At 35.5% G+C, this 18,691-nt stretch overlaps 1 protein-coding gene and 1 pseudogene across 2 annotated transcripts; both read right to left on the bottom strand.

Moving 5' to 3' along the window:
• Positions 1-660: 660 nt before the first annotated feature.
• On the bottom strand, positions 661-2,833 carry LOC147513720 (pentatricopeptide repeat-containing protein At1g77360, mitochondrial-like; annotated as a pseudogene).
• Positions 2,834-4,992: 2,159 nt separating this feature from the next.
• Positions 4,993-15,617, bottom strand: TWN2 (valyl-tRNA synthetase / valine-tRNA ligase (VALRS)). 2 transcript variants are annotated; one of them, XM_086596926.1, is made up of 20 exons: positions 15,497-15,617; positions 15,304-15,417; positions 15,062-15,234; positions 14,910-14,982; positions 14,402-14,467; positions 14,237-14,320; positions 13,612-13,689; positions 13,425-13,508; positions 13,217-13,296; positions 12,867-12,924; positions 12,496-12,798; positions 12,204-12,374; positions 11,686-11,885; positions 10,479-10,881; positions 9,500-9,751; positions 8,921-9,421; positions 8,414-8,520; positions 8,249-8,345; positions 7,274-7,419; positions 4,993-5,556 (listed from the first exon to the last, which is right to left on the bottom strand). In XM_086596926.1, exons 1-20 carry the CDS (start codon positions 15,584-15,586, stop codon positions 5,388-5,390), a joined length of 3,249 nt encoding a protein of 1,082 aa, XP_086453052.1. In that variant the 5' UTR covers positions 15,587-15,617; the 3' UTR covers positions 4,993-5,387. The 2 variants fall into 2 exon arrangements, with proteins under 2 accessions (XP_086453052.1, XP_086453053.1); XM_086596927.1 differs by having other exon boundaries at positions 15,062-15,225.
• Between the last annotated feature and the right edge of the window lie 3,074 nt (positions 15,618-18,691).

Raw genomic sequence — 18,691 nt, 5'->3', positions numbered from 1 at the left:
ACCAACTAAGTACTTAGTCTTTGATAGTTTTTCCTCATAAACTTCAAGAACTTTGTTAAGTTTCTCAACCATGGGATTCAATGATTTTTTCATCTGGAGTTCCGTTATAGAAGACTGGAATCACCATTCTTTGGTAAACAATTGGTGAAATCAAGTTTTAGAAGACTGGAATTAGCATTCACAGCTGCTGATTCTTTTAGATCATCAAGTTTTAGAAGATCGTACTGGGTTTCAGTTTCACATAGTGCTTGGCGTGCTACAATCCACTGCAAATGCTACTAGTTTTCTACTTATCAATATGTTGAACGAGGGGCTTGATTCAATGGAAAACAAAGTACGGAAAGTCGATGTCGGGGATGTTCTTGATCTTATTTCTAACATATATGAGAAGCCTAAAGCTCAAGGAAGATACCTTTGTCCGGCCTACATTATGGGGGGGATATGGTTGAGATCGACGACAAGTATATATCCTAATTACGATTACCCGAAGAGTTTTATCGAGGTGTGAGCAGATGAAAAGATGAGTTCAAAGAAATTGGAACACTTGGGATGGAGATACAGGCCCTTGTAAGAAACTCTTGTTGATTATGTGAAATGCTACCAAGAACTTGGGTCTCTTGAAGAACTGATTGAACTCGCCATCTCTCAAAGAATATTATGTACAACAATAGGAGATGTGATGCTGAGTTTTGAATCTATATTTCTTCGATAATAAGTTCGTTATGTAGCTAGAACAATAGTTACTATCATACCAACTTTGATACAAAATAAATTCTTGGAGGCAAATTGATTTACGTCATGAAAACTCTGTAAATGTTCTTAAACCAATTTGCATGTGAAAACGTACACTTTCTATTTTAAACTGAATAAATTTTCTCTGACAGTTCAGATTTCAGATACATTTTCAACAATATATGGTACAAATAGTTTATCATTATAATGATGAGAAAGCATCATTCAATGACCAGTCGAGTTTTCCTTATTTTGTCCAGCTTCAGGCCAAAACTTAACGCCAACTCTTTTTTCCCTGCTTCAAGAAGAGCTTGTTTCAGATTTCCAAACAATGGACTTGGTGGCCTAACCCCCGAATCAAGCATCTCTTGAAAGTATGCACAAGCTTCATCTAACTTGTTGTCCCACGAAAGACCATTGATCAAAGATGAAAACATATGCATACTAGGAAGGATGCCTTTAGCCTTCATCTGATTCCAAACCTGAAGAGCCATATCAACACGCTCCTCGCTACAAAACATCCTTACAATGATTTCATAGGTGTTTGCACTAGGTTCACACCCCAACTTGCTCTCCATCTCTTGAAAAACCCGGTATACATCTTTTGTTCTTCTGTTCTTTATCAGATGATGTATAATAATCTCATAGGTCCTAGAATTCGAACTCCATATTTCTTCATCTCTTCAAGTACCTTACATGCATCCTTAAACCGCTCGGATCAACAGTAAGCTCCCACAAGTGCATTATAAGTAGGTAGTTCAGGTACAAAACCACTTATCTTCGACTGCTCAAAAAAATCAATTGCTTCATTCAATCTCTTTTTCGTACCCAACCCATGAATCAAAGAACAATAAATATGTGGACTAGGCTTCAAATTCTTAGCTAGTATCGCCCAGCGAAATATCTCAAGTGCTTCATCATACTTCTTAGACTTACAATAAGCATTAATAACAATCCCGTAAGTAACAAGATCAGATTCCAACCCTTCATCTTTCATCATTTTACACAAATCTTACACCATTTCCAAATTCCTTTCTTCACCCCACCCTTCCAAAAGTATACTATACGTCTTCACATCAGGCATAAACCTTTTCTTCTTCTTCATTTCATCAAACACTTGTTGCGCCTCTTGAACATGTCGCGTCTTACTCAGTGTATCGATCAAACGATTATAATCCGATAACTCATTCTTCATCCCAAACTTTTCCATCTTCTTAAAAGTCTCAATTGCTTCTTTCGTCTTTCTACACTGAGCATATCTTCTCATTATCAAACCAAATGTCTCTTTCGTTACCAACCCTTTACGCTTCATTTCCTCGACTATATCCCATATCGAGTTAAACTGTTTAATCTTATCCAATGCTTCAATCAAAGCATTGTAACTCTCATTAGTATGTTTATACCCTTCCTTCTTTTCCACCCATCTAAGAATGTAAGTGCTAGAGCTCCTGCATTACTTAATTTATTTAACACTTCCACAACCAATGGTAATGAAACATTTGAATGCCAAAACTATCAAGGGAGTGTTCAAGACTTGATGAGTCACCCATATGGGCTGTTAATATTTTGCATAGCTTTTCACTGTCTTTCGAAATTTCTAAATTTGAAGTCTCCTCAGTAGTCTCAACTAAAACTTGGGTATTCATTGACCTGAACACATATCTTTTATTATGGAATGAGACATGTTTGGGTATTGAAACTGGATCTTTTTGATGGGTTAGAAAAGTGGTGTGGAAATGGTGAGATAGAGATATTGAAGATTTGAGGATGGTTCGTATAGTTTTCGGGGAGCGAGTGAAGAATTTGGAGAGAGATTCTGATGATCTCACTATGCTTTTCACTCCAAATTGATAGGTGATTCCAGTCTTCTATAACGGAACTCCAAATGAAAAAATCATTGAATCCCATGGTTGAGAAACTTAACAAAGTTCTTGAAGTTTATGAGGAAAAACTATCAAAGACTAAGTACTTAGTTGGTGATGTGTACTCAACTATCAAAGTTCTTAATGCTTCACCAGATCTAGATTTGGAAATTTATGGAGTGGAGAAGAAGAAGATATTCAATTTCGTATTTTTTCGTTTTTTGGTTTTTGAAATTTTGAAATTTCGAGTTTTTATCAGAATTAGATCTGATGATCTCAGGAACAGATCGGACGGCTGAGAAGAAGTGTGAGATAAGAGTGGCAGATTTAGAGTGGCACTCTAGACAAATATATATCGATCGATCGATATATCAGATATAAATTGTTGATTTTGACTGATATTGTTGATTTTGACCAAATATTATTGATTTTGTTCGATATATCGACAATTTTTCCAATATATCGATATACAAAATAAAATTTTAACTGGTAAACAAAAAAAATAGATATATCCAATATTTATAATATTTTTGATATATATCGGTTTTTAAATATATCAAAATATTCACCGAATTCGATATTTTGGGCCTTGATTTTAAGTGTAATCTTCTTAGAAATATCGTCTATTTTGTTTTGTTGTAAAATGAAATTGTCGTCGGTCAAATAACTTGTCCATTTACATTTTACAGTTCTACATTCTGTGATAGAGCAAAAATTTTGTTTTCTTTTTGTAGAATATTTATGTCATATCTGCCCTTAAAAAAGCAGACAATTTCAATCTTTCAGGGTGTGGAAAAGGGATAATGAAGTCACATAATCATTTGATCCCTCGCTCAACTATATGTCTATATCTGAACTGACGAATAATTAGCTTAGCAATGTGCCTCTCTGGGTATTTGATTGTTTGTTTGATAAATTGTGATCAAGTGATAATCTCAATTCTCAACAATAAAGTAAGCCAAGTGGAGAAAAAGACTATAGATGTATTTGGCTATCTATTAATATCATGAATTTCAAGGCAACCCCTCCCTGTATACCGAAAATATAATCATTTACTACAAAATCTCTATAAATTGATGGCTAAAAGTTACTTTCACATCGTGTCTGCTGGCACTTTAATTCCTTCACGAGAACGCAAAGTGTGGGATACACAAATTGTAACGATTACAGAAGGGTACGAACATTCTATATACTATATAGAGACACCAATAGTCCAATACACAAACGGAATTTCAAGAAAGGTTAGGATTCCGCTACTAGATGGGGAAATTAGAAAAAAAAAAAAAAAAAAAATCAATTTGGATTGACGGTGTTTTTTTTTACAAGAAATTGGGCCTAGTACCCAATTTTTGAGAAAATAAAGTCTAGATAACACAGTTTTTGGTGAGTAACTCACAAGGACAAATTCTAGCAATTAATAACTTACGGACCCACGATTTCAAATTTAGTAACCCTCAAGGACAAAATAAGTTCCTGACCATTTTTTTTTAAATGCCACTTATACCCTTTTGTGAAAATAACTCTCAAAGGCAAATGACCCGGATTTAAAATAAATATTTTTCAATTTTACCCTTTCTATCATTTTACTATGAACAATGAGTATTCATACTTTCTGCTGGTGTATGAACAATGATTGTTCATATCAAAATAGGTGAATGTTCATACCCAATCAATGTTTATACCCAAAAGACCAAGGACTATGAACATCGAATGTTCATACCCAAAGAACTATAAACATTGAATGTTCATAACAAATTCTAGCAGTTATACCCAAGGACTATGAACATTGAATGTTCATACCCAATCAATATTCATATCCAAGGACTGTGAACATCGAATGTTCATACCCAAGAACTGTGAACATTGAATGTTCATACCCAAAAGACTATGAACATTGAATGTTCATACCCAATCAATATTTATACCCAAGGACTGTGAACATTGAATGTTCATACCCAATCAATATTCATACTCAATGACTGTGAATATTCAATGTTCATACTAAATACACCAGGTCGTTTCGCCTAGGCCGGGCCGTTAATTATTTCGCATCAGAAGTATACTTAACATTTCATCTACCCGATCTGTTTTTTATTTCGCGTCAAGGGTATACTTGACCTTTCATCTACCCGGTCCTTGAGAGTTACAAAAATAAAAATGTCCTTGAGAGTTACTTTTTCGGCATTTTTGTCCTTGAGAGTTGCTCCCTTTTTTTTTTTATCTTAATAGGAAATCCTAATTGGCTCATTTAGTAGTGGGGGGTAATACTAACTAACCCCACATGGCATTCAAAACTGAAACAAAAACAAAATCGTTTCCTCACTTCCTACGGCTCTTGATACTTGCTGTGTTCTAATTTATTCCATTGAGTAGGATTTTAACAACATTACCGTAGTAGTTTTGCAGAATATATATAATCAATATATCACATTCTTACTGCATACAGAGTTTCTATTGGGTTCTTTACTTCCAAGAATGCATACTATACTTGGGAGGGAAAAAAAATAAAAAACTAGAAAGGAGCTGGTTCTTTCACAAATCCAGCAATAAAACATTTAGAAACGGGATAACAAATCTGAACTTTACAAGTCTTATATCAAACCATGTTTTTCCTAAACCTTACAAGGATTCTAATGTGAAATTCAGTTACTATTGAATACTTGAAACAAAAAGAAACACTAGGGCATTCGCAACTAAGATCGACAAACAATTATTTGTTTTCAAATGGCAGTATCTGCGCAATTAGGTGTTCAAGCTTGTGAAAATCATATGCATGTAAGTCGTTTGTTTCCTTCATTTTCCTCCAGCAATCACTCTCTCCAAGTTGCTGGCTCTTTCTTCAATAACATTAAGTTCTCGCATGAGCTTTTCCAACTTCGCAACATCCTCGTTTTGACGGTGCTCCGCAACCTTTTGCTTGTAACCAGCAACACTCATCATCTGCTTTAAGTTCTCATGTTGTCTGCAAACCAAAATTAAATTATGTTCAGTGTTGCAAATTCGAAATTTCTACATAACAAGTGTATTTCTTTTCAAGCAGAAAGCATGCAGAATTACTTAGACGACAAATAAAGATGCAATCTTATCACAGCCACAAAATCCTAGTTAGCAAACTCTGCTAAGAAAGCTTATAGTGAAGCAGTCACCATAAAGGCCAACTTGCCTCATGGATGCCCATTTCGAGCTGGTAGACCTTCTTACATGAGGGAAATGTACAGATTAAAATGAGGAGAATCTCAAAAATGATGCACTCATTCTCACTCTCACTCTCTCAAAAAAAAAAATCGACAAGAAATTGAAATTTCATGATAAGAAGATTGTTAATCAAAAGAGAGACAGATGTACCATGTGGACATCATTATATGCTAGATGCCAAGGGATGAGTCAATTGTTCTTACACTTAGGGATCTCGATTTACTGTTCACAATTTGTTCTGCTATGGGCACATAAAGGATAATGAGGTGCATTACTTCTCCCTTTGGACATGTTAAAAGTTAAAACAGGTAAACCATCACACTGTCAATCTTATTGTCAAAAGACCGAGGCATTATCAAAAAATATTTTTCCCAAGTTGTGAATACATGACTGGTATGCTCCAAGCCTCTAACATAGAGAGGGGGCGTGTTCAGGGATTTGTTATATCCACTTGAGCTCAATGATGATTCGAGTAGATACAAGGCTAGATTTTTCCTAAGAAAGGACAAATGCATGTAGGACTAACTGGAATCATAAAATATCACCTAACTCGAATAATCAAACGCGACAATGGAAGTCCGCAGATCACTTGTCCTTACAAGTGGGGAAGAGTAAATAATAAATGGTGGTGGGGAAGATTAACATGATTCCTTTAAACAAGTAAATTGGGTTGGGGGCAAACCATAAGTACTTATTTTCAATGGTAAATAGACCCGCCATATTTTTTAAACTCTGTTGGATACGTATCCACTTGTCCATGTCGTACACACGGACACACATACGGTATGAGATATACCTCGACTTTTGATATTTTGTATCCGTGTCGGATATGGACACACGTATCCGAACTTGGCTTATTTTCATTAAGGGCCTGCTTGATAACATTGTTTTCCCGCTGGCAAATGTTATTTTCCCACTGAAAAGGGTATTTGCCGCTGCTTGGATGCAATTTGGGACCTGGTAATTTTTTTTGACATTTGCCAAATTTTCCCTCACGTACCTTATTTTCTCGCTTATTAGATTGGGAAAAACCTATCCATCTCTCCCTTGGATAAAATTTGCCAGAGAAAAGGTCCCTTATTTTCCCATTTCCAGATTTGCCTGGCAAATTTAATATTTGCCACTAGTATTTGCCCTGATTAAGTGGGAATTTTTATCAAGCACGCCCTAAATTTGCACTCTAAGCTACAAATGTAAATTGATTGCAATCGTTAAAACTCAGGAGCTGAATAGGATAGTCTTAATCATCCCAAGGACTTACACTAGACGCCCCAAATGAGGATGATAAGGTTATCATCATGGTTTCAAGCTGATATATTAAGTGTCATAAGTAGTAAGCAGTTCCTCATTACTACCAGGAAGAAAAATAAGAGCAGTAGTCATCAGCAGAGTAGCAAAATTAACTGAGTGAGTGTTGAAAGATATATTAGGATCTAAAGAATCTAATTCCAAAGAGTCTGAACAACCAAAGAAGAGAGACTCACTTTTGTAGTTCTTCCCTCCTTTTTCTTAGTTTTTCAAGTTCAGCCTCTGTATTTAGAGCTCCTCGTAGCTCTAAATAAACTGTAATCTCTTCATTCACAACTTCCAAACCACATTCAGCTAGCCTCGTATCATACTCACCCAAAACCTGTAACAGTTAATTTTCCTGGTGTTAGAATTTAACACTAGAAAACAAGATCATATTTTTTATCAGCAATACGAAAAGATAAGCTGAAGAAGCAAATAAAATGCATTATTCTATGCACCACTTAAGTATAATTTAAACTAAGACTTGAAAATAGTTCATCTAGAGGGTGTTTGGCAACTGAAAGTCACACGACTTCTTAAAGTACAAGTCAAATGGTCAATAGAAAGTGTGCGTTTGGCAAAAAAAATATAAACATAAGCAACTGCAAGTAAAAGTAAATGAAGTCATTTGGGTAGTCAATAGTAAGTTTGGATGGTAAAAATAAATATTGAAAGTAGTCAATAGTTAGTGGAGAGTGGGGTTAGTTATTTTTCCTTCCTAAAAAATGTAGATATGGGAAAAGAAAATAGTGGAGATTTTGTAAGAAAAGAAAAAGAGAAAATAGTGGGATATGAATATGACGTGGGATAGTGAAAAGGTGATAACCAAAAAATTTGGACTCCACAATTTTGCTTCTTACCATTTGCTCAAAGTAGAAAGCAAGAAAAAGGGGCTTTCTAAGGAAGCAAAATACTTGCTCCTATTGAGCAGTTTTTTTGTTGTTAACAAATATACTTTGTTATCATTTTACTTTGGGCAGTTAAATATTGACTCACAGTAGAAGTTAGTTTGGCAACTGTTTAAGTTGTATATCAGAAAATTTCACAAGAAGCTCAGTGTCGGCATCGATGATATGCATAGTGAAGGATTAAGAATCCAAGAATCATTCAATGTAAATCTAAACGCCATCTCCCAAAAAAGTTGGAAAGGAATAAGGATCATAACCCACCTCCAATGACGATAATGAGGCAAGAGTCGAAATCTCCAATTCATAGGTCTTTATGATCTCTGATTTATCAGTCCGGCAAACCACAAATGCCGGTCGTCTGAAGAAAAACACATTAAAGCATATTTCCACAATCAGAAAGCTGCATGCTCAAAGTTCAAAATTTACCTTTGATGTCTCTCGTTTGGAGATAGCTGTGAACGGAGTGATCTAAGAGACCTTACAATACCTTCAACAAGATCCATTTGAGATTCAGTCGTTTCATTTGTCCATTTCTGAGGAAAGAAACAGAGGAAACAGGATGAACCAAGGTATCAATATACTAAAAGCAAAATCAAAACAAAAAAGAAAAGAAAAAGAAAACAAGAGTAGAATAAATAACCATAAACAAGGCGAGATCATGTTCCAAAAAAATATACAAAGTCCTTTATGTTATACCAATAAGCTATACCTGATGCAGAAAAAAGAATAATGGTATCCAGTTGTCATGCCAAAGCATCGGCAGGAGGAAACACATTCATCTTGTAATAAAATATCATTTATCTTTTAATAAGTATTTGTATCAAGAAGGGGTTTGACCAAAATTATGTTACCTTTGTATATACATATAGACAATATACAATAAAGCTATAGTACTTATATATACATATTCAATAACATATCACGTGATCTCACCTTTGTAACTGATGGATACTCAGATATCATAATTGATTCCTTTAAGCAACTCCCAGATGTCTTAGGAAGTCGTTGCCAAAGTTCTTCTGTAACAAAAGGCATAAAGGGATGAAGCAGACGCAACCCGTTATCCAGACAAATCCACAGAGTGTCACGTGCAGCACTCCTTGCTGAATCAAACTTTGGATCAGCACCAGCAAAGTATGGTTTGATCACTTCAATAAAAACATCACACAGTTGGAATTGCCACCAGTAATATACTGCAGTAGATGCCTCTGCGAACTCGTATGAATCAAGTGAGGACACTGTTTTGGATATGGCTTTGTTCAAGACTGATAGGATCCATCTGCAGCTGAAAGGCATAGTTTCCAGCACAAGATCCGTAGAAGGGGTGTAATCATCTCCCAGTTTGGTCATGGCAAACCGTACAGCATTCCACAATTTGTTACACCACTGACGATAACCAACCACTCGTTGGATATCTAAATTAATATTTTCAGCCTGGAAGAAAAGGAAACAATTACCTCAATGATTGGAAATTACAACATCAAATCAAAATAGAAGGGTTGCGAGAAGAACCTGAGCTGTGTATGAGACAAGGGCAAAACGCAAAGCGTCTGCACCACATTCAGCTATACCATTAGGGAAATCAACTACTTGTTGTTTTTTGGCAAGGTCCAACTCATTAGGGTCCAGGTTACCCTCTTCCAACCTTTTCTGGAGACCTTCCAAAGATATACCATTTATTACTTCTAAAGGATCGACAACATTCCCCTTGGACTTTGACATTTTTTTACCATGAGCATCACGGATCATTGGGTGCAAATAAACCTGCAGATGAATTTAATGAATCCTTGGCTACAAAATCAACAATTATAGAATACAGATGCACCAAGCAGCCTTTTGTGCATAGTAAGTTAGTAATACAGTCTTGCCGGGTAGCAAAGGGACGTCTTGTGCATCGAGAAAAAATTTAAGAAAATAATGAGTAATTATTTTAATACAGGGAAGACATAGGCGTTCAAAATACACCCCATACAAAAAATCAGCTCCCAAGAATATGTCTAACATTCCCAAAAGGCCAAAAGTGACGTTCAAGCTTTTGGATTTATCTAAAGGTTCCCTTTCTTTTCTTTTTTTTTGGATTTATCTAAAGGTTCCCTTTCTTAATTATTCACCGCTCATGCTTTTCTTGTTATTATGGCAACAATAAGCACAATGGATATGTAGCACTGAATTTGTACCCCACCTTATTCATGAGACTTCTTCTTTATTTAACAACCATACGTAATTGATCTAGGAACTAGCAAACTCAACCAATGTAATTTTTTAATATGCTTTAAATTTCTAAAAAGTAATTAAATGCAATTTCTTTAATTGATAAGAAACTCAAAATAAGATAGTCGAGATGCATCTCCTCATTGTCCATGGAAGCAAATCAGTAATTCTGAGATACGCAATATCAGACTATGAACCATTTATCATGCATGTATCCATATGTGCAAATTATTGGGCTCAGAACCTGTCTAAGAGAGACAAGCGAGTATCAGAAACGCACCTTTCTAAAAGGTACATCACCTCCAAGTTTCATTCCTAGCATCACCATCCGAGCAACCCAGAAGAAAATAATGTCATGTCCAGTTTCGAGAACCGACGTTGGATAAAATTCCCTAAAATCTTCGGTATCCTCTGGCCAACCCAGTACAGACAACGGAAACAGTCCAGACGAAAACCAGGTGTCTAGCACATCGGGATCTTGGGCCAAATGGAATTTCTTTCCAGCAAAAATTTTGTTTGCCTGCAATTGAGCTTCTTCCTCATTTCTTCCAGCCACCCAGTGGTCATTGTACACACCAAACTCTTTTAGTTGGTCGTCCTCAAGCGTAACATACCATGCTGGAATGCGGTGGCCCCACCAGAGCTGTCGTGAGATACACCAATCCCGAATATTCTCCATCCATCTGCAACATATCAAACCCATAAGTAAATTTTGAAACTCTTCACAGAATATGTTATAAAGAAACACTGTAAACTCATATATATGATCATGATCTGATGATGATGAAGATGAAGATGAAGATGGAATATGTTACAACAAGCTTCTGACATGCAGCTATAAGAAATTGAGACATTCAATTCGAGATGCATAATGATAAAAGAGCAAAGCAATATAAATGAATTCCAGGTCTCTGTACTTCCATAAACTTCAATGACCAGCTTCAATGCAACTATGACCTCATAATTGCACTTTTTTATCAAATATCTCAGACTACCAGCTCAAGTCCAAAGTCCAAACTATGCCTGCTCTGGGAAGTAGACAGACCTGAACGTTAATTCCAATGGCTGGTCCTTGTTTGTTACTAAGGTTAATTGTTTAATCGGATAAGTAACAAAGTAAATATATCTCAAGCAGTCTCATAACAGATCCAATGGAGTGCAATCTAAACGACAGACTATACTCTCAGCTGAAACTCCTCTCCAAGATTAGCATTCTGACATGAGACCTTTTTTCTTGTTTTATTACTACTGTTCAGTCCTTCCTATCCTTTTGACCTTCAAACTATTGCAATCACAGAGTTACAAACTTAAAATCAGTTGAATGTGTCAGCCATGAGTCCAATTTTAATAAGTTCCGTCATACATGTAACATGTATGCCAAGAAATTTTTCGAATCATCTAACAAGATTCAACAAAATAGTTTCCCATGTCCAAAATATGATGTAGATACAAAAAATATTAGTTAGTAATATGGATTCACAAAGAACCTCTTCCACTCAGCAGAATACTTCTTGGGGATGATCTCAATCTTCCTCTTATCATCATCGAAAACAACATCCAGCGCATCCTTGGCCATGACAGTACAGTTCACATACCACTGTGGCTTTATCAAAGGTTCGATAACATCATTACTCCTTGAACAAACTCCAAGGCTCATCTCATTATCTTCAGCACCTCTATATAGTCCCTGAATACACGGACAACTATGTTAAAATAAAATGAAGTCTTTCAAATAGCTAAAATAGAAATTGCTTAGCACCAGACAGAAAGGAAAGGCAACTAAGAAAAATTGGGACAATTAAACGTAACCAGGTATTCTACTTAAATCAATCTAACGTATTCTGTTAATCATAGTAGGAGAATGAAAGTCGGTAGTAAATAAGTTTATGGACAATTATGCAAAACTAAAGATAGTAGTATTTCTTTCTTTATTTTTAAATTTAATTTTTTCCTCTTTTTGAACACTAGGAAGTTGACAAGTGATGCTTCATTGGCATAAGATTACCTTCTTTCGTAATGCTTCAATCACAGCTGCACGAGCTTTAAACCGTGGCATCCCCTCAAACTCAGAGCCACCATTGCTATTTATTTTCCCATCATCAGTGAAAATGTTAATAAATTCAAGATTATGACGCTTTCCAACCTCAAAATCATTTGGATCATGAGCTGGGGTAATCTGAAAGAAAAGTTTGGAATATATAACATTAATAAACAACAAATTTGGATTCAAGTAGCACATCTCTGAAGTTGTAATGATAAAATAGCCCTAGAGTTGGAAAAATAAATAAATCATTTACCTTAACAGCACCCGTCCCAAATTCTTTATCAACAAGAATATCATCACAAATTATCTGCAGTTTTCTTCCATTGAATGGATGAATTGCGAACTTCCCATGAAGATGAGTATACTTTCGATCTTCAGGATGTATAGCAATTGCTGTATCCCCAAGCATTGTTTCTATTCGGGTTGTGGCAACAACTATCTCACCTAAGTCTCCCTCTAAAGGATACGCAAACGATGTCAACACACCGAATTCCACTGGGAATTCATACCCAGGAACTTCTAGCATAGTTCTTGGCTTTATGTCTTTGTGGTCTACCTAAAACGCCAGCAGAGATCAGAATGCAGTTTCTCAGGTAAAAACAGCATAAACTGATTATGGCATACCTCGATGTCAGATACAGCTGTTCGCAAGACACAATCCCAATTAACAAGCCGGTAATCCCTGAAAGGAAACAATGAGATAAAAGCGATTAGAAATAGTACGATGTAAAGCACAGGGTCAAACCATGGATTTGTGTACTAAACAGGTATCAAATAAATACAAGACTAGATGAAACTGAGAAAAACATATATTAGGCTCAATTCCTATTTTAAAAAATCAAGTTTACATACTAAATCTTCAAATGGTACATTACACAATTATATTTGGGTTGCCTTTGGATATACCAATTCAGCTATTTGTATGATACTACTATGATACAAGTAAAAGGCGTCCAAAATTCCAAGAAACTTACCTATAGATAAGACCTTCTCTGTGTAGACGAACAAAAGCCTCTGTCACAGCCTTTGACCTTCTCTCGTCCATAGTAAAGCACTGACAACAACCAAAATAAAGACTTAAAAGTCCTCTTAGATAGATTTTATATTTTAATCCCAAATATGAAACTCTTAAATAGCTAAGTTCACGGTTATACAGAGATGGAAGAATATCTAAATCCTAACCTCTCGGGACCAATCAAGAGAAGCACCCAGCCGACGTTCCTGATCTAAAATTGTGCCTCCATACTCGTCTTTCCACTTCCAAACCTTGAACAAAGAGGTTAGAATGGAAATGTTAAAAAATTATGTGAATGAAGAGATTGTGCATTCTTTCTAAAGCTGAGACTAAATCATGACTCTTCAAACTCACTTCAGACACAAATCTCTCCCGACCGATATCATGCCTAGTTAATTTCCTCTCGCGCATAATTTTCTTCTCCACAACAACCTGCAATTGCAACAATACTTCATAGTCAGCTCTGCTTCTAAACTAAAAGACAACTCTTTTTACCACTACAATCAAAAGGGGTTAAGAGAGGCTACTTGCAATAAGACCAAAAAACAACAGCAACAACAACAACAATGAAGAGCAAGAACCACATCCAACTAATCTCCATTCACTCTGATAACATATCTCATCAAAATGAATATGACTTAGATTCTAATAAATACAGAACCAACAATCATTCGAATTGAACAAAGACCTCCGCAAAAACTTTTGAGCGCAAGTCCTACTAAGTGAGAACTTAGCCTACTTTGTTTAAGAGCACATTTAGAGAACTAGAATCCAAGACTAATTCAGCATGCTGAGAGTACAGAGTAAAGTATAAACTAAATTCTCTTCACAGTAATAATATAATAAATCTTTGCTGACAGCATCCTTAAAAATACTTAATCCTTTTAATTACTTTATCCGAGGAGAAGATACTCCAAATGTCAACAAAATGAAAAAATGAGTAAATAAAAATTGATGGAGACATTAAAAGTAAACATGCCTGGGTGGCAATCCCAGCATGGTCCATTCCAGGCACCCACAAAGTATTATAACCTGACATTCTCCGCCAACGGACTATTGTATCCTGCAGTAAACATAAAAAAAATCAATTTTTATATTGCGCAGGAAATAATAAGATCAGAAAAGGAATAGCTTATAAGGTCACCTGAATTGCAGCAGTAAGGGCATGGCCTATGTGAAGAGCCCCGGTCACATTTGGCGGTGGTAGAACCTGAACATCACAAGACCCATGCATTTAGCAAATAGTAAGAAAGAGAACAACTTCCTCACTAGACGCAGAACGGAAGAACACTAAAGGCATATTTCATAGTTCTGTAATTCTATTTTTTATAAGTTTTCACATAAAGTAAAGAAAGGTGCAGCAGGAATATCCCATTGGTAGCCATCTCTTGACCAACTCAGTAACAGCGAAGGACCAAAAAATAAAAAATTGAAGCTTGATCACTTCCAAGTTCCATCATAGTAGTTATATTTTAATCTGTGTAAGTAAGACGCCAGTAGTTTGATTATGAAGCAAACTATAACAAATCAATATGTAGTATGGTGCCTTTATAACTCAGTAAAGCCAAATCAACATTGATTCATATGCCTGTTGCCTGATAAGCAATTATATTCGTATTTCACATTTCCAACAAAAGTAGTGAGGTACTCACAACCACAAATGGGGGTTTGGAGCTTTTAGCATCTGCCACGAAGAAGCCTGAATTCTCCCACCACTGGTACCATCTAAATCATCAAAGGAACGATTTAATAATAATGCGATTCGGCAAGGGAAACAAAACAAAAAAAAAAACACAACACTTACGATTTCTCCACAAGGCTAGGATTATACTGTTTTGCCATCTGAGAAGATAGCTGTTTCTTCTCTCCACCAGCAGTAGCAGGGTCAACATAGTCTTGAGGGTTTTCATCCTCCCCACCCCTTTTCATAACTTTCTTTTCACTCTTTTTCGAAACATTGGATGCTTTCTGCGCCGCCTTGGTAACAATATACATTTTTAAAAAAAAAAAAAATAAAAAATATATATATATTCTGTTATTTCGAACCTGAAGTTTGGCTGCTTCTTGTTTCTGTAGTGCCTTGAGTCTCTTTGCTTCCTTTTCTTTAGCCTTTTCTTCCTTCTTCTTCTTTCTCTCGAGCTCCTCGGCCGTCATTGGTTCCTACAATAATATCAAAATCGATGTGTCAATTAATTCATAAATAAATAATGTGTAAAAAGGATGAGTTAGTTTTACTAACCATGGTTCGATGGTGTTTGGGTAAAGTGGAGAATGAAGGAGGAGAGAGGAGGCGTGAGTGTAGCAGGTTTGATGCTATTCTTGTTAACATAACATGGGTCTTTCCTACTTTTCAATATACAATATAGGCCTAGTACAAAATATTACCAACCCTACGGCCTCAGGCCCAATTGTATTTCGACAAACTAAGGCCCATGACCAACGATATTTTGAACAGTGTCCCTTTCCCATTATAGTCCCATCCAGTTTCATCTCTACACTATATGATAGCCGGGTATTTAGCAACCCCTCTCCACTGTAGAGTAGGCAATTTGTAATCTCCATAGTTGCTAAATTTCGAAACACCTCCCTCACAAATATTAATAATATTTATTAATAATTTAAAAAAGCATCCCTAATATCACTTAAATTATATAATTATCTCTAATTTTCCTCACTAATATTAGAGCAAGCTCTCTTTTATTAATAATTTAGAAAAACCTTTTTAATGTCACTTAAACAATTACAATTAGAATCCAAAAAAATCATGTAATTATTTCCTATTAAAAAAATAGATGAGCTTTTCCTACATAATTACAATTACCAATTACAATTAGAATTCAAAATAATCATGTTAACTATCACGAGGGACGGATTTCAATACTTTTAAGACTTTAGAAAGAAAAAAAAAACCAGTGCACAGCATGGTTTGCATTTGCATACTTGTATATTACAATTGTTGTTCAAAAAATAATTGTGCAATAATATATGTGAGGGAGGGGTAAAACCGTCTATTTGTAAAATAAAATTTATGCGTGTCTTTCTTGATTTATCACATTGCCCTCAATTTTACAAACAATTAATAGATTGCCATTGACCGAAAGTTAGACACGTGCTAATTAACTAGTCTATCTATCTATATATATATATATAAAAACTCATGCATATTCTCTCTCCTCACTATATCGCTCTATTTTCCAAACCAAACAATATTAGTGGCTATTTAAAAAAATGGTGCTAATAATTATAAATACCTCCCTAGAGTTGTTTAAAACTACCTAATCTATTCTTAATTTTCTATAGCCTCCTCAAACTAAACAAAGTAAAAACCATTCCCTAATCATAAACACTTGGCACACTATTCTTTGTATCCCTTTTTTAAGAGCTTATAACTAATGATGTTGAAGGCGAATATTTCCGTAGGAAATCTCGGAAGGATGATGGTAGAGTTGGAGGATTTGATGGATCTCATCAAGTGAGCGGAGCGAATGTTATGGGCCGAGGGGGGTATGTGGACAAAAGGTCACTTGGTTGGTTTCTGACTATCTGTCCTCATTCCTCATCTCTTCTCTTCGTCCCTCTCCCTCTCCCTCTCCGCTCATGCCTCCACTGCATAGCAGTATACTAGTAATGGTAATTCTAGAGGCATTAATGAGCACGGACGTGGTGGGTCAAATTTCTAAAGGAGCAGTGAAGGAGCTCTTGCCCCTACTAATTGGAAAAGCACAAGCAAGGTTAGTGAGACCAATTTGCAATCAAGTCATAATTCTAGGCACTCAATCAGCTTTACTGATGGTTCGGGAAATGAAAACAATCTTAGGAAAGTCGAGCTCAAAGTAGGGGGTGTAACTCGAACAATACATCCTAAGCCTTCTTCAAATGTTGGTGATTCATCCATGAAGTCTTCACACCTATCTGACATCTCTCGGCCAAGGCCAAAATTGATTCTTCAGGTAGTTCATCATTCTTTTTGCAAACTTATGAGAGTGCAGATTTGAAATGGTGTCATACGATTATCATTTTCAAATGTGTTTTATGCAAGTTTATGGGACATTAAATCATCTTAACTTGACTTAATAGTACGACAACTTATGCAAAGAACAAAAAAAAAAAACCTCGCGAGTTTGTCAGTCTCTCCAAAAAGATAAATTGAAAAATCAAATAGCAAACAAAAAATCAATCGAAATGATCGATTTCTACCTTTACTTTTGAAGGTGCTCTCTTCAATACTTGATAGATCATCAATAACTGAAGGTAGTTCTAAATTGCAATGATTTACTTTTCAGGTTTTCTTTTCCTTCTTTAAAAAAAAAAAAAAAAAAATTAAATCTTTAAGTTTTCTATTTTCGGTATAACTACTGATGGAATTCAGTGTCATTTCACAAACTACTTGGACTTAAGTGATAAAAGTTTCAAAAATCAATATGGAAAATTATGGTGACATATCTAGGTATATGAGTGACGAAAAGTCACTCATTTAAAAAGTTGTGTATTCTGTTAACGAAACAGTTTTTCAAGTCCAAATCATCATTTAAAAGCTAAATGAGATCGAGACATGGTATTTCTCCCCTTTCCCACCAGAATACAACGACTCTCTAAAGTTGTACTTCTATGAATTTTTTCTCAATTTCATGAAGCGCCCTTTAAAGTTTGGCAAGTTTCGTGATTTTCAACCAAGGTTTGCTTGAAATCATATTATGCAAATGATTTAGTGTATGGATCTCTAAAACTTAAAAACATTTTCAAGCAGGTTCATGGAAAGAATAACAAGGTATATGGCCAAAATATGTGTTGTTTGGCAAAATTGCTTCTTGATCACAAGACTCTTTATTATGATGTCGATATGTTTCTCCTTAATGTTTTATGTGAATGCGATGAGCGAGGATGCCACATGGTTGGATACTTTTCCAAACTAATATTATTAAATTGTCGATTTCTCTATAAACTCGAACTTATGTGAATGGTCAATTCTATTAATATAAGAGGAGGCTCAAGTGAGAAGGTGAGTAGAATAATCTCAACACTCCCACTCAGCGGGACACGCTGGAAATAAACACAACACTTTTTTTATTTTTTGTGCAATTTGTATCTGACAGGACTTAAACCCGAGACCTCACCATATTAAATTGTCAATTTCTCCATAAACTCGAACTTATGTGAATGGTCAATTCTATTAATATAAGACGAGGCTCATGTGAGAAGGTGAGTAGAATAATCTCAACAAATACATTGTGTTTTAAGTTAGTCGCCTGCTAAATAAATGAACAAATATACAACAGGCCCTGCTGTATGTTTATCTTTATTTTATTTTCCCAGGTGTTTGCAGCATATATAATCTCAATACATGATTTGATATTTGATGAAAAATAGGTTGAACAAGCTAGCTACTAGAGAAGCATTGTATATACTTTAGATGATCCGACTCTTATTTAATTTT

This window comes from Coptis chinensis, chromosome 3 (assembly GCF_015680905.1).
Source record: "Coptis chinensis isolate HL-2020 chromosome 3, ASM1568090v1, whole genome shotgun sequence".
Taxonomy (NCBI): domain Eukaryota; kingdom Viridiplantae; phylum Streptophyta; class Magnoliopsida; order Ranunculales; family Ranunculaceae; genus Coptis; species Coptis chinensis.
Note: the sequence above shows the minus strand (reverse complement) of the source record. Positions and strands in the feature narration are given on the sequence as shown.

Coding starts and splice junctions, on each gene's coding strand:
- TWN2 (XM_086596926.1), bottom strand. CDS start 15,586: ATGTTAACAAGAATAGCATCAAACCTGCTACACTCACGCCTCCTCTCT. Junction 14,983..15,061: donor CCTAGCCTTGTGGAGAAATC/GTAAGTGTTGTG, acceptor TTGATGATTTAG/ATGGTACCAGTGGTGGGAGA. Junction 10,882..11,685: donor TATTCTGCTGAGTGGAAGAG/GTTCTTTGTGAA, acceptor GATATGTTGCAG/ATGGATGGAGAATATTCGGG.